Source organism: Ranitomeya imitator, chromosome 3, assembly GCF_032444005.1.
Source record: "Ranitomeya imitator isolate aRanImi1 chromosome 3, aRanImi1.pri, whole genome shotgun sequence".
Lineage (NCBI taxonomy): Eukaryota > Metazoa > Chordata > Amphibia > Anura > Dendrobatidae > Ranitomeya > Ranitomeya imitator.
This window is the reverse complement of record NC_091284.1, coordinates 701,483,212-701,505,973: the sequence shown is the minus strand read 5'-3', so window position 1 is coordinate 701,505,973 and position 22,762 is coordinate 701,483,212. Positions and strand designations below refer to the sequence as shown.

The window sequence follows — 22,762 nt, the reverse complement described above, 5'->3', positions numbered from 1 at the left end:
TTAAACTTGTTATCAGTATAAAAAGACACCTGTGCACACCCTCAAACAGTCTGACTCCAAACTCCACTATGGTGAAGACCAAAGAGCTGTCAAAGGACACCAGAAACAAAATTGTAGCCCTGCACCAGGCTGGGAAGACTGAATCTGCAATAGCCAACCAGCTTGGAGTGAAGAAATCAACAGTGGGAGCAATAATTAGAAAATGGAAGACATACAAGACCACTGATAAGCTCCCTCGATCTGGGGCTCCACGCAAAATCCCACCCTGTGGGGTCAGAATGATCACAAGAACGGTGAGCAAAAATCCCAGAACCACGCGGGGGGACCTAGTGAATGAACTGCAGAGAGCTGGGACCAATGTAACAAGGCCTACCATAAGTAACACACTACGCCACCATGGACTCAGATCCTGCAGTGCCAGACGTGTTCCACTGCTTAAGCCAGTACATGTCCGGGCCCGTCTGAAGTTGGCTAGAGAGCATTTGGATGATTCAGAGGAGTTTTGGGAGAATGTCCTATGGTCTGATGAAACCAAACTGGAACTGTTTGGTAGAAACACAACTTGTCGTGTTTGGAGGAAAAAGAATACTGAGTTGCATCCATCAAACACCATACCTACTGTAAAGCATGGTGGTGGAAACATCATGCTTTGGAGCTGTTTCTCTGCAAAGGGGCCAGGACGACTGATCCGGGTACATGAAAGAATGAATGGGGCCATGTATCGTGAGATTTTGAGTGCAAACCTCCTTCCATCAGCAAGGGCATTGAAGATGAAACGTGGCTGGGTCTTTCAACATGACAATGATCCAAAGCACACCGCCAGGGCAACGAAGGAGTGGCTTCGTAAGAAGCATTTCAAGGTCCTGGAGTGGCCTAGCCAGTCTCCAGATCTCAACCCTATAGAAAACCTTTGGAGGGAGTTGAAAGTCCGTGTTGCCAAGCGAAAAGCCAAAAACATCACTGCTCTAGAGGAGATCTGCATGGAGGAATGGGCCAACATACCAACAACAGTGTGTGGCAACTTTGTGAAGACTTACAGAAAACGTTTGACCTCTGTCATTGCCAACAAGGGATATATTACAAAGTATTGAGATGAAATTTTGTTTCTGACCAAATACTTATTTTCCACCATAATATGCAAATAAAATGTTAAAAAAACAGACAATGTGATTTTCTGGATGTTTTTTTCTCAGTTTGTCTCCCATAGTTGAGGTCTACCTATGATGTAAATTACAGACGCCTCTCATCTTTTGAAGTGGTGGAACTTGCACTATTGCTGACTGACTAAATACTTTTTTGCACCACTGTACATATTTGCTGATGCCACATTCAGAATCGCCCGATCTATCAATATAAAAAAAGAATTAACCCGATTAATAAACAACGTAATGAGAAAAAAGTAAAAATGCCAAAATTATGGTTTTTTGGTCACCGCAGCATTGCATTAAAATGCAATAACAGGGGATCAAAAGATCGTATCTGGACCAAAATGGTATAATTAAAAACATCAGCTTGGCACGCAAAAAATAAGCCCTCACACAACCTGAGGTCACAAAAAATGGAGACACTACGGGTATCGGAAATGTCACAATTTTTTTTTTAACAAAGTTTGGAAATTTTTTTCACCACTTAAATGAAAAAGAACCTTTTTGGCGTCTAAGAACTTGTAATGGCATTTAGTGAACATGGTAAAAAAAAAAAAAAAACACTGTTGGATTGCACTTTTCTGTAATTTCACAGTAGTTGGAATTTTTTTCCCGTTTTCCAGTAAATGATATGTTAAAACCAATGGTGTCTTTCAAAAGAACAACTCGTCCCGCAAGCATCAAACCCTCACATGGCCATATGGACCAAACAAATAACAAAGTTATGGCTCTGGGAAGAAGGGGAGCAAAAAATGAAAATGCAAAACCAAAATTACCTCTGGATATTAAGCGGTTAAGCTTTTTCTAGTATAGACAAGTCATAGTTATATTTTTATATTTTTATTATTTGTGTATGCACTGTATTTGAATCTCTAGCTCTGAAAAACAGCCCTGACCCATATAAAATTATGTTAAGAAATTAATTAGCGCAGAATTTCAGCCCTGAAAACATGATAGGTGGAGTTTTTTCTTTACAGGTTTAGATTATATGATGTAGCAGGTAAAGGATGAAATGATATTGCTCTTTATATTATTTTCTTGTATTTTTTCAGTGGCGCAGAAGATACTGGCTCTAAAGCGGCAGCAGCAGCTACTGTCATGCAAATCATTACCCAGTTCTCCAAGTCACTCTGGAGGCTCTACTCCATTATCGGTACAGGTAATGAAGCAAGTAATAATGGCGTCTTTGATGATCTGAATCTATTTTCCTTTGAGAACACTTCATTCTTCTATTAGCTCAATTGAAAGACTGTGCTTTGCTTTCCACATTTTTCCTGCTGTTTACGATATATCAAGTTCAGGACTTTATGGCCTCTAAAACTGGAATGTCATGCCTCTATCAAATTTATATATTTTCCTTGTTTGTAGACGAGCAATGGAGGACCAGGCAATGACTACTCATCTTCCTTACCTTCTACTCCCAACATCAGTCATAGAGAACTGCGTAGCGAGGTGTCAATTGGAGTCAGCACCCCAGGGTCACTCCACCGTGGAGCAAAACGTCGCACAAGTCTTTTTCCCGTGAGTAACAACATCTCAGCATAACTGCGCAAGATGGAAGAGGACATGAACTGTAGTGTCATTTATTGGAAGTAGCAATTCTAAAAGTTAACATCGACCCTTTATAGGTAATACGTCACCAGGTAATCTAATCTGAAAGCACCATAATGTAGGAGTAGAGACCCTAATTATATAGATGTGTCACTTAGCAGGCTGTGTTTTTCTGTTTTAATACAATCAGTGTTTTATCAGCAGGAGATTATTACTAGAGGACAACTGGCCCCGTGCCTCTCAACCATGCCCCGACCACTGCTCTATGTCACTATACAATGTACACAGCAAGCTGTGGTGTGGTTCGGGACTACACGCAGCTCACCAGCTTATCTCTGCCAGATCTGCAACAGAGAAAACTGTGACTCTTGTCATAACTGCTATACCCAGTAAACCAAGGGATACATTGCTGAAATCAGGGTGCTGTCAGATTACATATCAAAAACCTGCTGACATATTGCGTTTAAAGAGCTTTCTACATGATTCAGGAAAAGAAGTCAAACCAGAGACTCAATTTTCAGACACATGTTTAGGGAGTGTTTCCCCCTCATCAGTTCAAAGCAGGGAAGCAGATTTGACTGGGTGAGAGACTTTCCTAAGTTGTGTGGCAAGGCCCTTCAAAGGGTCGATATTAACTTATAGGATTTTTACCTCCAGTAGGTGGCATTAAACTTACTGTCCTCTTCCTCTTTCAAAAGGCTATTTGCATATTTAAATTCCCAGTGGAGCATTACATGGCCTTTAAGTCTCCTTACGCCTAGTTTGCACTCTCCACAAGGAGAAACTTTACCCCTTAGACCTTTTTTCTATAGAATATGTACTGTATCTTACCTTCTCATAATCCCAGCAATATCAGCAACTATTGAGGAGACATAGAATAATGCTGCTCTTCTTTATTATAAGGGATGAGAGTTGGTACCCACAGCCCAGGATCGAATAGGTGAATCAATAGCCTAATTTTTCTTCTGCTGTGAGGCCCACTCTGCTCTCTTTATGCCATAAACTAAAATTTCCATACGACTTATCTGTACAATTGATTATATGGTTACATGCATGCGAACTACATACCATATATATTACATGCATCCATGCTGCATGCCAGTGTCAAGCATTTCTACAGGTACATGAAATCTATAACAAGCTGAAGGTAAAGATGTGAAATAAACTGCCTTAATCTTGTGTTAAAAACTCTGCACTGTTGTCTCCTCACTCATTCTGATGTCTACGAACCAACAAAGCCACCATTGGTGATGTATAATTAGTAGTGTCCCATAGTGCTGTCACAATAGCTGATTCTGGGGTCCAAAGCTGCATTGAAACATTATCGTGAAGGAGTGTTGCTAATAATGCTCGTTTCACGATAATCTTGCCAACTAAGGCTACTTTCACACTAGCGGTTTTTTTGATACGTCGAAATGCGTCGTTTAGGGGAAAAAAACGCATCCTGCAAAGTTGTTTGCAGGATGCGTTTTTGCCCCATAGAGTAACATTACCGACGCATTGCGACGTATTGACACACATCGCAACCGTCGTGCGACGGTTGCGCCGTGTTGTGGCGGACCGCCGGGAGCAAAAAACGTTAAATGTAACGTTTTTTGCTCCAGACGGACCGCTTTTTCCAACCGCGCATGCGCGGCCAGAACTCCGCCCCCACCTCCCCGCACCTCACAATGGGGCAGCGGATGCGCCGGAGAATGCATCCGCTGCACCCGTTGTGCGGCGCTAACAATGCTAGCGTCGGAATCTCGGCCCGACGCAATGCGACGGGCCGAATTCCGACGCTAGTGTGAAAGTAGCCTAAACAGGCTGTCGATCACCCCATGAATGAGCAAAATGCTCGCTCACCGAGGTGAAATAACCTTTTGTGCTAAACATATATGGTGCTGTGGTGTTCTGCTCCATACTCTGCATATATCCGGCCTCTGAGGAAGCTGGTATCAGCAGAGTGGTAGGGAGCTGGATGTCCGGGCCCCACTGATCTGATATTGATGACTTATCCAGGGGAGAGGTTATCAATATCAAAGTGGTGGAAAAACCCTTTAAAATGGTATAAGAATCTCCAGTCTTTTTGTGGCTTAGGTAAAGTATAACTATAGAATCTTGTACAATAGGCTGTGTACATATTCTGTCCAATATAAACGTATTAAGTAAGGATTGAGTCTAAGTATGCACAATAATTGTCAGCTAATACATGAATGATAAACCTAATGTTCTATAAATGTCTTTTGTACATCTGCAAATATGGACATAAAAGCTGTAATTTCAGGATGTTTATATCTCTTATATTTAAAATGGAAAAAGCTAATTTTAACCCTAACCTGTTTTACAAAAGCTTTGTGCTCGGTTACGGCCTGGTTGGTTCGGGGAATATGACTAATGTGTTTTAGAACAGGTAACGGTTCAGCTCCAGCGCTCTGCTGAGCATATTGAATATACAATGTGATTGAGGAGTAGCCTTGTCAAATCAATCACTGCTGAACCAAAGCTAGTCCCAAATGAACGCACTGCGGGGCCGTCCTGAGCACTGATACTCGGCTGCGCTGCTGCTATCATTCTCTATTTTTTATTACACAAGACAGGAAAAGAATAATATTTGAATATTCTATTTATTGCAGAACCGAAGAGGAAGTGACATGGAAAAGAGGAGTTTTGACAGTCGAGGCGAAGTCAGTGGAACTGGTCGAGCTCTTCCAATAAAGCAGGTACGTAAAGTAAAACGTGCACAGATCTAGCAAAGTGTCTCAGGCCCAAGAACTGATATACAGTAGGGAAAAAAAGTATTTAGTAAGCGACCAATTGTGCAAGTTCTTCCACTTAAAAAGATGAGAGAGGCCTTTAATTGACATCACAGGTAGACCTCAACTATGGGAGACAAAATGAGAAAACAAATCCAGAAAATCATGTTGTCTGATTTGGCAAGATTTATTTTGCAAATTATGGTGGAAAATAAATATTTGGTCATTAACAAAAGTTCATCTCAATATTTTGTTATATATCCTTTGTTGGCAATGACAGTGGTCAATCGTTTTCAGTAAGTTTTCACAAGGTTGCCACACACTGTTGGTGGTATGTTGGCCCATTCCTCCAAGCAGATCACCTGTAGAGCAGTGATGTTTTGGGCCTGTCGCGGAGCAACACAGACTTTCAACTCCCTCCAAAGGTTTTTTATGAGGTTGAGATCTGGAGACTGGCCAGGCCACTCCAGGATCTTCATAATGCTTCTTATGAAGCAACTCCTTCGTAAAGTTTGCAGGCATGTAAACAAACACGCTCATCCAGGAGACCTACCTTCCTGTCCCGCTTTGCAGGGGTGATCAGGACACCACTCTTGAAGCCAAAACAGTTAATCAGCTGGATTGCACACAATGCTTCTGCAGCGCCCCAGAGTCCTGGTCGTTGCAGTAATATTATTCTTCCACCAGGGGGAGTGATGTTACGTCTGATGGCACCAAAGGAGTTCACCTTACCAGGTATCACAAAACACAACACACTTCACACTCCAGTCCACCAGGGGGAGCCTTGCTCCTATCTACTAGGGCACTCCTCACATTAGGGTAAAACTGGTGGGTTGGATAGAAAGTAAGGGAGAAGCTGACTGGGCTTTCCCAGGCAACACCTGTCAGGCAGACAGAGGGAAAAGAAGGAACATCGAAGCTGCAGACAGAGGCTCCCTGTCAGGGGTGGGATCCTGACAGAGGTCTAGCAAGACAGAAAGACACGGAGCTGCGCCTGCCCCACGTGCGGTAGCATCCTAAGAAAGGACACGAAGAGAATTGTATTGTAGGGAGTGAGAAACGAAGTCATAGCACAAGGAGAACAAAACCAGAAGGAGTCCTGTCCTGAGAGAGGCTGCCTCCTTCTGGAGCGCGGGCCGGTGGCTGGAACACCGAGGGATTAATAGACTCTACACTTTACTTCAGAGACCGGCAGGACAGTCAATTCCAAGTTGACTGCCCGACCTTAATACCTAAGAATACACAGTGGCAAATTGTGGGAGTCGGGGCGTCTCCAGGTTCCCTATAAACAAGCCTCAGGCCATCAGTCATATGGGTTTGTCCTATGCATACCAACTGGGGGACAGAGAGGAAGACATAACATCTGCAAAAGTTGTGAGGACCTTACCGAGTTGCTCAGCAGGGAGGTACTACAACGCACGAGCGCTATAGGAAGGTTACTGATTTACACCTGGATAAGGGGACTCTGGAATTGTCATCAGACCGGCTGGACTCTGCTTACCCTGTCATCCGGTACTCTGGACTGTGGATGCTGAAGCCTTCAGTAAAGGTAAAGAGACTGCACCCTTTGTGTCCTCGTTATTCACCGCGCCTTACATCACCCACCATCACCATCTACACCTCTGGGAAGCCCTGGGGAAACACTTCACCTGTGGGAAGGTATACCATCTAGCTGCCATGACATCACCCCAGCAGACCCCTAAGCAGCGTCGTTCACCCTAACCAAATACCACAGGTGGCGTCATGAAAATTATTCCATACAAACTCTTCCTTTTATTCGACGCCCCTCATAAGGCCACGGGCTGGGTTGGGCCACTGTGACATCCCCATTGAGTTCTGAAGGACCCAGTACTAAGTACCCCATTGCCCTGACGTGGGGGCGATCCACTTCCAGTATGTTTCCCAGCACCACCCTGTCTTTCACACAGTCCACTCTTACAAGCCAAGAGTCTGGATCACATAATCCTCACCCTGATCCTCCTTCCTCCCACCATAGAGATTCCCAGGAGACAAGTGATCCCGCACTCGGAAACTCTGAGGAACTCTTTACATTTCCATTTATTGATTTCGGCTTCTCGCCCTGCACGTTTCAAGAGAGACATGAGGAGCTGGGGTAGAATGATGCCCAAATATTTGAGCAGCCACAACCAGTAGAAGACAACTGTGGGGAATGGAAATTCGTGTCTCAAGAAGTAAATGAAGATGAGACACAGTTGCCAACAAGTGTTTTTGTTAAGTCAACAAGTCAGGAGGATCAGAGTGCGGAAGTGAAAGACAATTAATTCACTAACCCAACGTGGAAAGGTGCCATTCAGAGCAAGGCATGCAGCGCAGAGGGAGAGGGATGAGGCAGTGGGGTGGTCAGAAGAAGAAGGCAGGCAACTGTTCTCCAGAACACCCACACACATCAAGTTCCCATGCCAAGAGTTAAGTGCTCCCAAGTGTGGCGCTTTTTTAAAGAAAATGCGAGCGATAAAAGAATGGTCATATGCAACCTGCATACTCAGGAACATGTCATCAAAGCACTTGACTAGGTGGGTCGAACACCTGGGTCCACAATCAGTGTCTGCAGGTGACACCTCTGCCTCTTTCCCTGTGCTATGTGCTTGCCAATCCCCTGTCCATGACGCAAGCACGGATGCCTCCTGCCCTGCACCTGTCGTTGCACATTCGCTAGAACCATCAGCAATCGCGTTCAATTCCTTATCCCAGCACAGTGTGCACCTGTCTCTACCCCAGGCCTTGGAGCACAAGAGAAAGTACCCAGCCACCCACCCACCCACAGGCCCAAACACTAAACAGCCACATTTCCAGATTGCTTCCCAGGAAATCTGTATTGAGTGAAGACAGACTTTCCCATTACTGAGATAGATGGCAGTTGCTACGAATTCAATTCTATGAAAAACACCAAAAATGGAAAAATTCAAGAAAACACACCAAAAACTGGCAGAGATGCTTACCTGTCTAAATAGGCCTCAATACAATTGCACAGACAGGGTGCAGCGGACCCATATAAAATGGCAAATGCACAGGTGCAATACCTAATGAAACAGCCAGCCTTCAATCAGGGATTGGCCGTGTGGTACACCAATGCACTAAGATATATACTCTGTATGTGGCGTGTTCACACAAGGAATGCAGAGCATCTGGCTCCAGCCTATTAATAATGCCCTATGGCGGGCTGCCCAGTGCTAAAATGCATCCTGTGTGAACAGAGGCCACAGTGTACAGAACCATTTGGGCCCAACTGCACCCTGCAAAAAATACAATGTGCAAAACAAAACATATTATATATTATATGTAAGGTATTGGTTGATATTCTGGCCATAATATGTAAGCCGGCAACCCGCGTCAAAGGATTCAATTCCGTGTAGATGGAAGGAGGGAGGAGATAGATGAGGAGCTCCACCCTCTTCCTCTCCCTCCTGTCTGCATAGGATGTTATCAGTATCAGCTGCCATCTCCTATCTCAGTATTGGGACAGCCTGTCTTCACTCAATAAAAAATTAACCTCAGAATTGACAAGTTTTACAATTAAAAAAGTAAATGAAGAAAACACAAATCTAAATCAAATCAATATTTGGTGTGACCACTTTTTGGAGGCAATTCATCGAGACTGTCAATTTTCTTACCAATCTTGATGAGGGTGCGCTTTGGAACGTACAGTCCTGATTCATTACAAGGCACACGCCATTAATGAATCACGCGAGGTGCAGAGTGTCGCCTCTGTGCACCTTGCCGTAAGTCTTATTCCAGCGTCTGCAGGAGTAAGATTTGTCATCATTAGTGTTGAGCGATACCGTCCAATATTTGAAAGTATCAGTATCGGATGGTATCGGCCGATATCCAAAAAATATCAGATATCGCCGATACCGATATCCGATACCAATACAAGTCAATGGGACACAAATATCGGAAGGTATTTTCTATGGTTCCCAGGGTCTGAAGGAGAGGAATCTCTCATTCAGGCCCTGGGATCCATATTCATGTGTAAAATAAAGAATAAAAATAAAAAATATTGATATACTTACCCTCGCACGCGCCCTGGTTGTCACCGCTGCAACCGCCATGCTTCCCTTTCTAAGAATGAGCGCGTTAATGACCTTCGATGACATCGCGGCTTGTGATTCGTCGTGTGAGCGGTCACATGACCGCTCAGCGACCAATCACAAGCCGCGACGTCATCGAAAGTCCTTAACGCGCTCATTCTTAGGAACGGAAGCATGGCGGTTGCAGCGGTGACAACCAGTGCGCGTCCGAGGGTAAGTATATCAATATTTTTTATTTTTATTCTTTATTTTACACATGAATCTTAATCCCGATACCGATTCCCGATATCACAAAAATATCGGAACTCGGTATCGGAATTCCGATACCGCAAATATCGGCCGATACCCGATACTTGCGGTATCAGAATGCTCAATACTAGTCATCATGAATTTTATGAGTGGGGTTTGCCACACACTCATCCAGTCCCAGATCTGCCCACTTTGATGTGGTGCGAAAATGGGGTGAAAACGCCAGAAGTCACATTTTTTCTGCACAGTCTCATGTTTAAAATTTATTTTTAGCCAGAAATCTGGGGAAAAAGCTTTAACGAATTGCCCCCTTTGTCTTCAAAGCAGCAGCAAAGCACTGGTTTTCCAGTTACATTTGCACACAGGTTTTGAAGGAACCCTGCAGGGAGGTTGTTCCAAACATCTTGAAAAACTAACCACAAATCTTATGTGGATGTAGGCTTGAGTACATCCTTCAGTTTTTTTTTTATGTAATGCCACACAATGATGTTAAGATCATGGCTCTGTGGGGGCCTTGTCATCACTTCCAGGACTCCTTTTTCTTTGTTATGTTGAAAATAGCTGTTAACATCGGCTATATGTTTGGGGTAGTTGTCCTGCTGCGGAATAAATTTGAAGCCAATCTCATTGTATTGCACCATGGATAAAGATGTGCTAGTGTAATATATATATATACATATTCACAGACAATATGTATAGACATTGTGTTATGTAAAGGGTTAATATATGCCCCCTATGCAGGGATTAATGTCTCTCTTGGTACATGCTATTTTGTTACCATTCGATTAGCTAATGTACTGGCACAATTCAGTGGCGGATGACAAACACCCACACAGCCTCTCTCTAGTGAACACCTTAATTGTTACAGTTCCCTTCTGCAAAGAATGTTAAATGGAGAGAGAACGCTAGTACAGAGTAGAAAGCTATATTTTATTCTTTTATCGCTCAGCTACCCGCTGCTTCTTGTGGGAAGAGCTACCGCAAGGAAAACCCACACATTCCAATTGAATCCTTCCACAAAGCAGAGCGGCAAGTCATTGTGGCTGGGTTAGCAATGTGCAGTTGGCTTTTATCGAGCTGGAGAAAGAATCAGACTCGCTGGGTTGTTGTGTGGGTGAGAGATGTTTTGTGTCACCCAAGGGACAGGATGCATTGGAAATGTGTTCAATTTTGAAAAACCAATGAAGAGACAGGGAATCTAATAATAGAGGATATGACGGTTAATTGGAACATCAAAAATAGTTAGTTGATTGTCTAATGTTTATCTACTATATAAAGCTGAATGTGTGTGTGTGTGTATGTGTGTATGTCCGGGATTGGCATCTGCACCGTCGCAGCTACAGCCACAAAATTTTGCACAGTCACACGTCTGGACCCCGAGAGCGTCATAGGCTATATTGTGAGGCGAAATTTTAACCCCGCGCGTTCCAATTCACCAAACAATTTTGCCCCTATCTACATAATGGGGAAAAAAGTGAAAGGAAAAGTGTTGGAAGCGTCGCAGCTACAGCAACAAAATTTTGCACAGTCGCATGTCTGGACCCCGAGAGCGTCATAGGCTATGTTGTGAGGTGAAATATTAACCCCGCGCGTTCCAATTCACCAAACAATTTTGCCCCTATCTACATAATGGGGAAAAAAGTGAAAGGAAAAGTGTTGGAAGCGTCGCAGCTACAGCAACAAAATTTTGCACAGTCACATGTCTGGACCCCGAGAGCGTCATAGGCTATGTTGTGAGGTGAAATTTTAACCCCGCGCTTTCCAATTCACCAAACAATTTTGCCCCTACCTACATAATGGGAAAAAATGAAAGGAAAAGTGCAGGAGGCAAATTGACAGCTGCCAGATGTGAACAAGGGCGACTTAAAGAATGAGAGCGATGGCGCCAAAGAGTATATACCGTACAGTTGCTAAGGTGGGGCCCCGACATGGGATACTCACCACACACGGGGATATGAACACACACAAAATGCGCCACACACTACCACGTGCTTGAACACATTTTACCCTCAGCACACATTTCACCACAAATACACCAACCTCGGAACATAAAAGTCGAAACACAAAAGTCGCCACTCAAAACTCGCCACGAGCAGAACTCGCCACATGCAAAAACTAAGCTCTTGCAAAACTCGCCACAAGTGCAAAACTCACCTCATGGAAAACTCACCACACGCAAAACTTGCACACATGGAAAAATTGCCACATGCACAAAAGTTGCAACACATGCAAAAGTTGCCTCACACAAAACTTGCACATACTCAAAAGGCACCACACATAAAACTCGCCACGCGCAAAACTCGGCATGCGCAAAACTTGCTGCACACAACTTGCTACACTAACCTGTCACATGCAACTCGACACACAAAAAGTTGCTACACGCATGTTGCCACACAAAACTCATCTCACAAAAGTCGCTACATGCATGTCGCCACACGCAACTCAACACACACAACTTGACAAACGAAACTCGCCCTAAAACACACACAAGTCTGGTATTATCCTTCAAAAATAAAAATCTGATTAATAAGCAGACAAACTACAACAAATGTACCATATAGGAAATACGGCAGCTGTCAGTCACATGACCTATCGATTATGTGTATGTGTGAGCTAATATATACTGCCAGGGGGAGGGCTTCCTGTTGGCTGGGGATTTATCAGGCTGAAAATTTAGCTTACAAATACTGAGGTAAAAATACTGAGCAAATAACGTGTGAACGAGGTCTAATACAGGAGGAGATGACACACAGGTATATACTATATACAGGGGAGATGACACACAGATATATACTATATACAGGAGAGATGACACACAGGTATATACTATAGAAAGGAGGAGATGACATACAGGTACATATATATACAGGAGGAGATGACATACAGGTATATACTATATACAGGAGGAGATGACACCCAGGTATATTCTATATACAGGAGCAGATGACCTACAGGTATATACTATATATAGGAGGAGATGACATACAGGTATATGCTATATATAGAAGATGACATGCAGGTATATACTATATACAGGAGGAGATGACACACAGATATATACTATATACAGGGGAGATGACACACAGGTATATACTATATAGAGGAGGAGATGACATACAGGTATATACTATATATAGAAGGAGATGACATGCAGGTATATACTATATACAGGAGGAGATGACACACAGATATATACTATATACAGGGGAGATGACACACAGCAGGTATATACTATATACAGGGGAGATGACATACAGGTATATACTATATACAGGAGATGACATACAGATGTATACTATATATAAGGGAGATGACAAACATGTATATACTGAGGTGATGAGGTGAAAATGAGAGGTGTGAGGTGAAAATGAAAAGGTGTGAGTGCAAAATGAGAGGAGTGAGGAAAAATAGCGGAGTGATCAGAAAATGACAGATGTGAGGTTGAAATGACAAGTGTTAGGGGGGAATGAGAGGAGTGAGGGAGAAAATGAGAGGTGTGAGGGAGAAAATGAGAGATGTGAGGGGGAAAATGAAAGATGTGATTGGGAAAATGAGAGGCGTGATGGGAAAATAAGAGAAGTGAGGTGCTATAACTAACCACAGATATTTACTATGCCCAGGCAACGCCGGGCTCTTCAGCTAGTGGTCTTATATAGTCCAAAGAGGAAATTCTAGGTTGTAAAGAACTGTACAAGTTTTAGCCTTGTCAAAGAAATTGATACTATATTACAGGCCAAATCTTTGCTGTCAACATCCCTATAATACATTGGTCAAAAAAATTAAGGGAATACTTGGACATCTCAGTATATCCTCCCAAGTCAATTAAGCCTAAGGGAATTAAATCTCTACCATTGTGAATCAATTTCACCTGCTGTGATGGAAATAAAAATAACAACAGAAGCACTGGAGAGGCAACAGAGAGAGAACCTCCAAACATGGAACGGCATTGCGTATGGTGGCCACATACAATTATTCTCCTCAGACATTAGGCGTGCATACAGGCACATAGAGCCATACACACTACTGTATTACATTATGTGTTGCCGAGATGAAATTCATGTAAATTTGATCCTTCTGTGACTTGAAGGAGTTGGCCACTACTTTTTCATTGATGGTTTATCATTAGGATAGGTAATCAATATCTGACGGATAGGGGTGCGACACCCGGCATCTCTACCAATCAGCTGTTATCAGCGGTGATGGTCGGAAGTTCTCGGATGCTGCCAAAGCACAGCAGCTACAATAGTTGTTACTGTGCTGCTGTGCTATTGCACCATCTGAGAACATTTGGCCGCCACTGGTAATAGCTGATTTGCAGGAGTGCCAGGTGTTCCACCCCCACTAATCAAATATAGATGACTTATCACTGGGAGAGGCCATCACAAAAAAGTTGTGTCCAACTTCTTTAACTGTTTTACTTTGATGTAAAGTGATCTCTATGAATTACATAATGTATATATATATTTATATACATACATACAGTTGTGCTCAAAATTTTTCATACCCCGGCAGTATTTTTTGTTTCTTGGCCTTCTTTTCAGAGAATATCAATGATAACACTTTTTTTTCCCACTCATAGTTAGTGGTTGGGTGAAGCCACTTATTGTCAAACTACTATGTTTTCTCTTTTTAAATCATAATGACAACCCAAAATATCCAAATGACCCTGATCAAAAGTTTACATACCCTGGTGATTTTGGCCTGAAAACATGCACAGAAGATGACCCAAATGGGCTTGAATTGCTACTAAAGGTAACATCCTCACCTGTGACCTGTTTGCTTGTAATCATCGTGTGTGTGCTTAAAAGCTGAGTGAGTTTCTGGGATCCAGACAGATTCTTGCATAATTTATATCTATACGTGTATATATATGTTGACCTCTCTCCAAATGTAACGTCTATGGTTGTGGCCAAAAAGTTCAATTTTGGTCCCATCATCACTCCAAATTACTTTGTTGCCGAAGTTTTGAGGCTTGTCTCTGTGCTGTTTTGCATATTGTAGGCGAGCTATTTTGTGGCATTTGCACAGTAATGGCTTTCTTCTGGTGAATCGACCATACAGCCCAGTTTTCTTCAAGTTCCTCCTTATTGTGCATCTTGAAACAGCCACACCGCTAGTTTTCAGAGAGTCCTGTATTTCAGCTGATGTTATTTGTGGGTTTTTCTTTGCATCAAGAACAATTTTTATGGCAGTGGTGGATGACATTTTTGTTGGTCTACCTGACCGTGTTTTAGTTTTTACAGAGCCCCTGATTTTCCTTTTGTTAATCACAGTTTGAACGCTGCTGACTGGCATTATTAATTCCTTGGATAACTTTTTGTATCCCTTTCCTGTTTTATACAGTTCAACTACTTTTTCCAGTAGATCTGTTCACAATTCTTTTGCTTTCCCTATGACTCACAATCCTGAAACATCAGTGTCTGGATGAGAGATGCAAGAAACTGCATCCCAGAAACTCAAAAAATAGCAAAAAAAAATATTGTGTGTAGAAAAACTACACAAATATACCCACTAGAACAATAAATATTGAATACAGCGCAAGTGGAAATAAAACGTAACTTTTACTGGAACAATATAAAAGTACAAACAAATAAGTCACCCAAAAAGTGATATAAAAACACATGGGGTAAGGTCTCAACAAAGAGACACAGACAAAAGACCCCTAATAGGATTCGAAAGACACCGCCTGCAGAGGCATTTGCGGATAAAAAGCAGACCAACAAATGATTCAAATGCCAACTATCAGAAACAAATACACATGAGTCATGAGGCAAATACATATAGTTGGTTGCATGTAAATGAACAGATATTGCAAAACAGAAAAACACCTGTACCACGGTGTCATTAATAAGAGTTAAGGTAAAAAATGGAACATTCTCACCAACTCCAGGATGAATAGGCAGGAGACCCGGAAACCCTCTTATGCAAGGAATAATCCGGAATATGATGTAGGGAACTGACAATACCCTGTCATTCCCTATGGGCCTAACAATAATCTATCCCCAAGACTCCTGCCCTTACAAGGGCAGTCCACAGCTACCCCTGCACAAACATGCCCTGCACTCTCCCTGCGGTCAGTCCCGACGCGTTTCCTCCAAGCTAATCATCAGGGGACCTGCTTGATTGTAGAGATAAGTGCATTTTTTACCTTAACTCTTATTAATGACACCGTGGTACAGGTGTTTTTCTGTTTTGCAATATCTGTTCATTTACATGCAACCAACTATATGAATCATTTGTTGGTCTGCTTTTTATCCGCAAATGCCTCTGCAGGCGGTGTCTTTCGAATCCTATTAGGGGTCTTTTGTCTGTGTCTCTTTGTTGAGACCTTACCCCATGTGTTTTTATATCACTTTTTGGGTGACTTATTTGTTTGTACTTTTATATTGTTCCAGTAAAAGTTACGTTTTATTTCCACTTGCGCTGTATTCAATCCCAGAAACTCACTCAGCTTTTAAGCACACACACTGATTACAAGCAAACAGGTCACAGGTGAGGATGTTACCTTTATTAGCCATTCAAACCCATTTGTGTCAACTTCTGTGCATGTTCTCAGGCCAAAATCACCAGGGTATGTAAACTTTTGATCAGGGTCACTTGGATGTTTAGGGTTGTCATTATGATTTAAAAAGAGAAAACATAGTAGTTTGACTATAAGTGGCTTCACCCAACCACTAACTATGAGTGGAGAAAAAGTGTTATCATTCATATTCTCTGAAAAAAGGACAAGAAAGTAAAAATTCTGCTGGGGTATGTAAACATTTGAGCACTACTGTATATATATACACAGTGGGTATATGTATCATAGGTATAATTTAAATGTGAGAGACAAAATCTAAAAATAAAAACCATAAAATTGCATTTGTATGATTTTCAAACAATTAAATTGCATTTCATTGCATGAAAAAAAGTATTTGATCACCTACAAATACAACCCCTCCTACTCTGCACTGATTACCTGTTTTAATTTCACCTGTATAAAAGACAACAGTCCACACACTCAATCAATCTCACCCCAAACTCTCCACCATGGCCAAGACCATAGAGCTGTCTAAGGACACCAGGGACAAAATTGTAGACTTGCACAAGGTTGGGATGAATGATACAGGATGATATGGAAGCAGCTTGGTGAGAAGGCAACAACTGTTGGCACAATTATTAGAAAATAGAAAGAACGCAAGATGACTGTAAATCGTCCTCGGTCAGGGCTCTATGCAAGATCTCAGCTCGTGGGGTAAGGATGATTCTGAGAAAGGTCAGTAATCATCCCAGAAATACATAGGAGGACCTGATCAATGACCTGAAGAGAGGTGGGACCACAGTCTCAAACATTACTGTTAGTAACACACTATGCTATCATGGATTAAAATCATGTAGGGCAGGGGAGTGTCTAGGATGCCATGCTGAGAGGATGTGTGGCAGAAGAGCTCCCTCCAGGCATCTAACAAGGCTCCACAGCTTCATTACAGGACAGGAAACCCTATCCGATGGGCCCCAGGAGAGCCAGGACTCATGCACATATGGGAGCAGCGTCTGCTGTTCCCGTGACAGCCTTGGATGCATTCCTCCTCAGAGAGCTGGCAGGCTCTGTGGTCTGGCGCCATCTTGCCACAGAGCTGAGACGGTTACACACAGGAGGAGAATGGTGAGACCGGTGGTTCAGATGCAGGGGAGCTGCTTTTTCTTCCACACATTTTCCTTCCACTGTTCACTGGCTACAGCCCTCTGTGAACAGCCAGATTCTTTAGCAATGATCTTTTGTGGCTTACCCACATTGTGGAATGTATCAATGACTGCCTTCTGGACATCTGTCAAGTCAGCAGTCTTCCCCATGATTGTGGAACCTACTGAAACAGGCTAAGGGACCTTTTTAAATGCTTCAGAAACCTTTGCAAGTGTTTTTTGTCAATTATTCAAATTGACTGAAATAACAATTTTTTTTAAGCCATAATTATCAACATTAACAGAAATAAACACTTGAAATAGATCACTCTATAATGACTCTATATAATATATGTTTCATTTTTTGTATTGAAGAACTGAAATAAATTAACTTTTTGGTGATATTCTGATTTTGTGAGAAGCACCTGTAAGCCTCGGGAGTATCTTGTTAGACCTGTTGAAAAGGCTTTTTAACTTTCTCTCTTCCCTGCACTGGTTAAATTCCGAGCTCTACCCAAACTGTATATAGTCTTGGGTGTTATGGCTGGCAATCAGGCAACACAGCGTGCAGTAATCAGCGCACATACAGAGATCTGGCAATAACCAAAAACAATAGGACGAGCTCTGAGACGTGGAATCTCTGTAGACTGCAGTACCTGATCTATCCTCACACAACTATAAGCAGCAGTGGATTGCGCCTATCACTACCTATGCAACTCGGCACTGCCTGAGGAGCTGACTAGCCTGAAGATAGAAATACAAGCCTGACTTACCTCAGAGAAATACCCCAATGGAATAGGCAGCCCCCCACATATAATGACTGTTAGCAAGATGAAAAGACAAACGTAGGAATGAAATAGATTCAGCAAAGTGAGGCCCGATATTCTAGACAGAGCGAGGATAGCAAAGAGAACTATGCAGTCTACAAAAAACCCTAAAACGAAAACCACGCAAAGGGGCAAAAAGACCCACCGTGCCGAACTAACAGCACGGCGGTGCACCCCTTTGCTTCTCAGAGCTTCCAGCAAAAGTTAATAGCAAGCTGGACAGAAAAAACAGAAAACAAACTAGAAGCACTTATCTAGCAGAGCAGCAGGCCCAAGGAAAGATGCAGAAGCTCAGATCCAACACTGGAACATTGACAAGGAGCAAGGAAGACAGACTCAGGTGGAGCTAAATAGCAAGGCAGCCAACGAGCTCACCAAAACACCTGAGGGAGGAAGCCCAGAGACTGCAATACCACTTGTGACCACAGAAGTGAACTCAGCCACAGAATTCACAACAGTACCCCCCCCTTGAGGAGGGGTCACCGAACCCTCACCAGAACCCCCAGGCCGACCAGGATGAGCCACATGAAAGGCACGAACAAGATCTGGGGCATGGACATCAGAGGCAAAAACCCAGGAATTATCTTCCTGAGCATAACCCTTCCATTTGACCAGATACTGGAGTTTCCGTCTAGAGACACGAGAATCCAAAATCTTCTCCACAATATACTCCAATTCCCCCTCCACCAAAACAGGGGCAGGAGGCTCCACAGATGGAACCATAGGTGCCACGTATCTCCTCAACAACGACCTATGGAATACATTATGTATGGAAAAGGAGTCTGGGAGGATCAGACGAAAAGACACCGGATTGAGAATCTCAGAAATCCTATACGGACCAATAAAACGAGGTTTAAATTTAGGAGAGGAAACCTTCATAGGAATATGACGAGAAGATAACCAAACCAGATCCCCAACACGAAGTCGGGGTCCCACACGGCGTCTGCGATTAGCGAAAAGCTGAGCCTTCTCCTGGGACAAGGTCAAATTGTCCACTACCTGAGTCCAGATCTGCTGCAACCTGTCCACCACAGAATCCACACCAGGACAGTCCGAAGACTCAACCTGTCCTGAAGAGAAACGAGGATGGAACCCAGAATTGCAGAAAAATGGAGAGACCAAGGTAGCCGAGCTGGCCCGATTATTAAGGGCGAACTCAGCCAACGGCAAAAATGACACCCAATCATCCTGGTCAGCGGAAACAAAACATCTCAGATATGTTTCCAAGGTCTGATTGGTTCGTTCGGTCTGGCCATTAGTCTGAGGATGGAAGGCCGAGGAGAAAGATAGGTCAATGCCCATCCTACCACAAAAGGCTCGCCAGAACCTCGAGACAAACTGGGAACCTCTGTCAGAAACAATATTCTCAGGAATGCCATGTAAACGAACCACATGCTGGAAGAACAAAGGCACCAAATCAGAGGAGGAAGGCAATTTAACCAAGGGCACCAGATGGACCATTTTAGAAAAGCGATCACAGACCACCCAAATGACCGACATTTTTTGAGAAACGGGAAGGTCAGAAATGAAATCCATCGAAATATGTGTCCAAGGCCTCTTCGGGACCGGCAAGGGCAAAAGCAACCCACTGGCACGTGAACAGCAGGGCTTAGCCCTAGCACAAATTCCACAGGACTGCACAAAAGCACGCACATCCCGTGACAGAGATGGCCACCAGAAGGATCTAGCAACCAACTCCCTGGTACCAAAGATTCCTGGATGACCGGCCAGCACCGAACAATGAAGTTCAGAGATAACTTTACTAGTCCACCTATCAGGGACGAACAGTTTCTCGGCCGGACAACGATCAGGTTTATTAGCCTGAAATTTCTGCAACACTCTCCGCAAATCAGGGGAGATGGCAGACACAATGACTCCTTCCTTGAGGATACTCGCCGGCTCAGATAACCCCGGAGAGTCGGGCACAAAACTCCTAGACAGAGCATCCGCCTTCACATTTTTAGAGCCCGGAAGGTATGAAATCACAAAATCAAAACGAGCAAAAAATAACGACCAACGGGCCTGTCTAGGATTCAAGCGCTTGGCAGACTCAAGATAAGTAAGGTTCTTATGATCAGTCAAAACCACCACGCGATGCTTAGCACCCTCAAGCCAATGACGCCACTCCTCGAATGCCCACTTCATGGCCAGCAACTCTCGGTTGCCCACATCATAATTACGCTCAGCAGCAGAAAATTTCCTGGAAAAGAAAGCACATGGTTTGAACACTGAGCAACCAGAACCTCTCTGTGACAAAACCGCCCCTGCACCAATCTCAGAAGCATCAACCTCGACCTGAAACGGAAGAGAAACATCAGGTTGACACAACACAGGGGCACAGCAAAAACGACGCTTCAACTCCTGAAAAGCTTCCACGGCAGCAGAAGACCAATTAACCAAATCAGCACCCTTCTTGGTCAAATCGGTCAATGGTCTGGCAATGCTAGAAAAATTACAGATGAAGCGACGATAAAAATTAGCAAAGCCCAGGAATTTCTGCAGACTTTTTAGAGATGTCGGCTGAGTCCAATCCTGGATGGCCTGAACCTTAACCGGATCCATCTCGATAGTAGAAGGGGAAAAGATGAACCCCAAAAATGAAACTTTCTGCACACCGAAGAGACACTTTGATCCCTTCACGAACAAGGAATTAGCACGCAGTACCTGGAAAACCATTCTGACTTGCTTCACATGAGACTCCCAATCATCTGAGAAGATCAAAATGTCATCCAAGTAAACAATCAAGAATTTATCCAGATACTCACGGAAAATGTCATGCATAAAAGACTGAAAAACAGATGGAGCATTGGCAAGTCCGAACGGCATCACCAGATACTCAAAATGACCCTCGGGCGTATTAAATGCCGTTTTCCATTCATCTCCCTGCCTGATTCTCACCAGATTATACGCACCACGAAGATCAATCTTAGTAAACCAACTAGCCCCCTTAATCCGAGCAAACAAGTCAGAAATCAATGGCAAGGGATACTGAAACTTAACAGTGATCTTATTAAGAAGGCGGTAATCAATACACGGTCTTAGCGAACCATCCTTCTTGGCTACAAAAAAGAACCCTGCTCCCAATGGTGACGACGATGGGCGAATATGTCCCTTCTCCAGGGACTCCTTCACATAACTGCGCATAGCGGTGTGTTCAGGTACGGACAAATTAAATAAACGACCCTTAGGGAATTTACTACCAGGAATCAAATCGATAGCACAATCACAATTCCTATGCGGAGGTAGGGCATCAGACTTGGACTCTTCAAATACATCCTGAAAGTCCGACAAGAACTCTGGGATGTCAGAAGGAATGGATGACGAAATAGACAAAAATGGAACATCACCATGTACTCCCTGACAACCCCAGCTGGTTACCGACATAGAGTTCCAATCCAATACTGGATTATGGGTTTGTAGCCATGGCAACCCCAACACGACCACATCATGCAAATTATGAAGTACCAGAAAGCGAATAACTTCCTGATGTGCAGGAGCCATGCACATGGTCAGCTGGGCCCAGTACTGAGGCTTATTCTTGGCCAAAGGTGTAGCATCAATTCCTCTCAACGGAATAGGACACCGCAAAGGCTCCAAGAAAAATCCACAACGTTTAGCATAATCCAAATCCATCAGATTCAGGGCAGCGCCTGAATCCACAAACGCCATGACAGAATACGATGACAAAGAGCACATTAAGGTAATGGACAAAAGGAATTTGGACTGTACAGTACCAATAACGGCAGCGCTATCGAACCGCCTAGTGCGTTTAGGACAATTAGAAATAGCATGAGTAGAATCACCACAATAGAAACACAGTCTGTTCAGACGTCTGTGTTCTTGCCGTTCTACTTTAGTCATAGTCCTGTCGCACTGCATAGGCTCAGGTTTACTCTCAGACAATACCGCCAGATGGTGCACAGATTTACGCTCGCGCAAGCGACGACCGATCTGAATGGCCAAGGACATAGACTCATTCAAACCAGCAGGCATAGGAAATCCCACCATTACATCCTTAAGAGCTTCAGAGAGACCCTTTCTGAACAAAGCCGCTAGTGCAGATTCATTCCACAGAGTGAGTACTGACCACTTCCTAAATTTCTGACAATATACTTCTACATCATCCTGACCCTGGCATAAAGCCAGCAGATTTTTCTCAGCCTGATCCACTGAATTAGGCTCATCGTAAAGCAATCCCAGCGCCTGGAAAAACGCATCGACACTACTCAATGCAGGGTCTCCTGGCGCAAGAGAAAATGCCCAGTCTTGAGGGTCGCCGCGCAAAAAAGAAATAATAATCAAAACCTGTTGAATAGGATTACCAGAAGAATGAGGTTTCAAGGCCAAAAATAGCTTACAATTATTTCTGAAGCTCAGGAACTTAGTTCTGTCACCAAAAAACAAATCAGGAATCGGAATTCTTGGTTCTAGCATCGATTTCTGATCAATAGTATCTTGAATCTTTTGTACATTTACAACGAGATTATCCATTGAGGAGCACAGAGCCTGAATATCCATGTCCACAGCTGTGTCCTGAAGCACTC

At 43.4% G+C, this 22,762-nt stretch overlaps 1 protein-coding gene across 4 annotated transcripts in view; it reads left to right on the top strand.

Annotated features, from left to right (window-relative positions):
* The window catches only part of AGAP2 (ArfGAP with GTPase domain, ankyrin repeat and PH domain 2), a 389,873-nt gene that overhangs the window by 333,277 nt on the left and 33,834 nt on the right, over window positions 1-22,762 (top strand). For all 4 annotated transcript variants that reach the window (XM_069758598.1, XM_069758597.1, XM_069758595.1 and 1 more), the window contains exons 7-9: window positions 2,198-2,304; window positions 2,514-2,666; window positions 5,312-5,398. In XM_069758598.1, coding sequence (XP_069614699.1) covers window positions 2,198-2,304; window positions 2,514-2,666; window positions 5,312-5,398 — 347 coding nt within the window. The remainder of the gene's footprint in view (window positions 1-2,197; window positions 2,305-2,513; window positions 2,667-5,311; window positions 5,399-22,762) is intronic.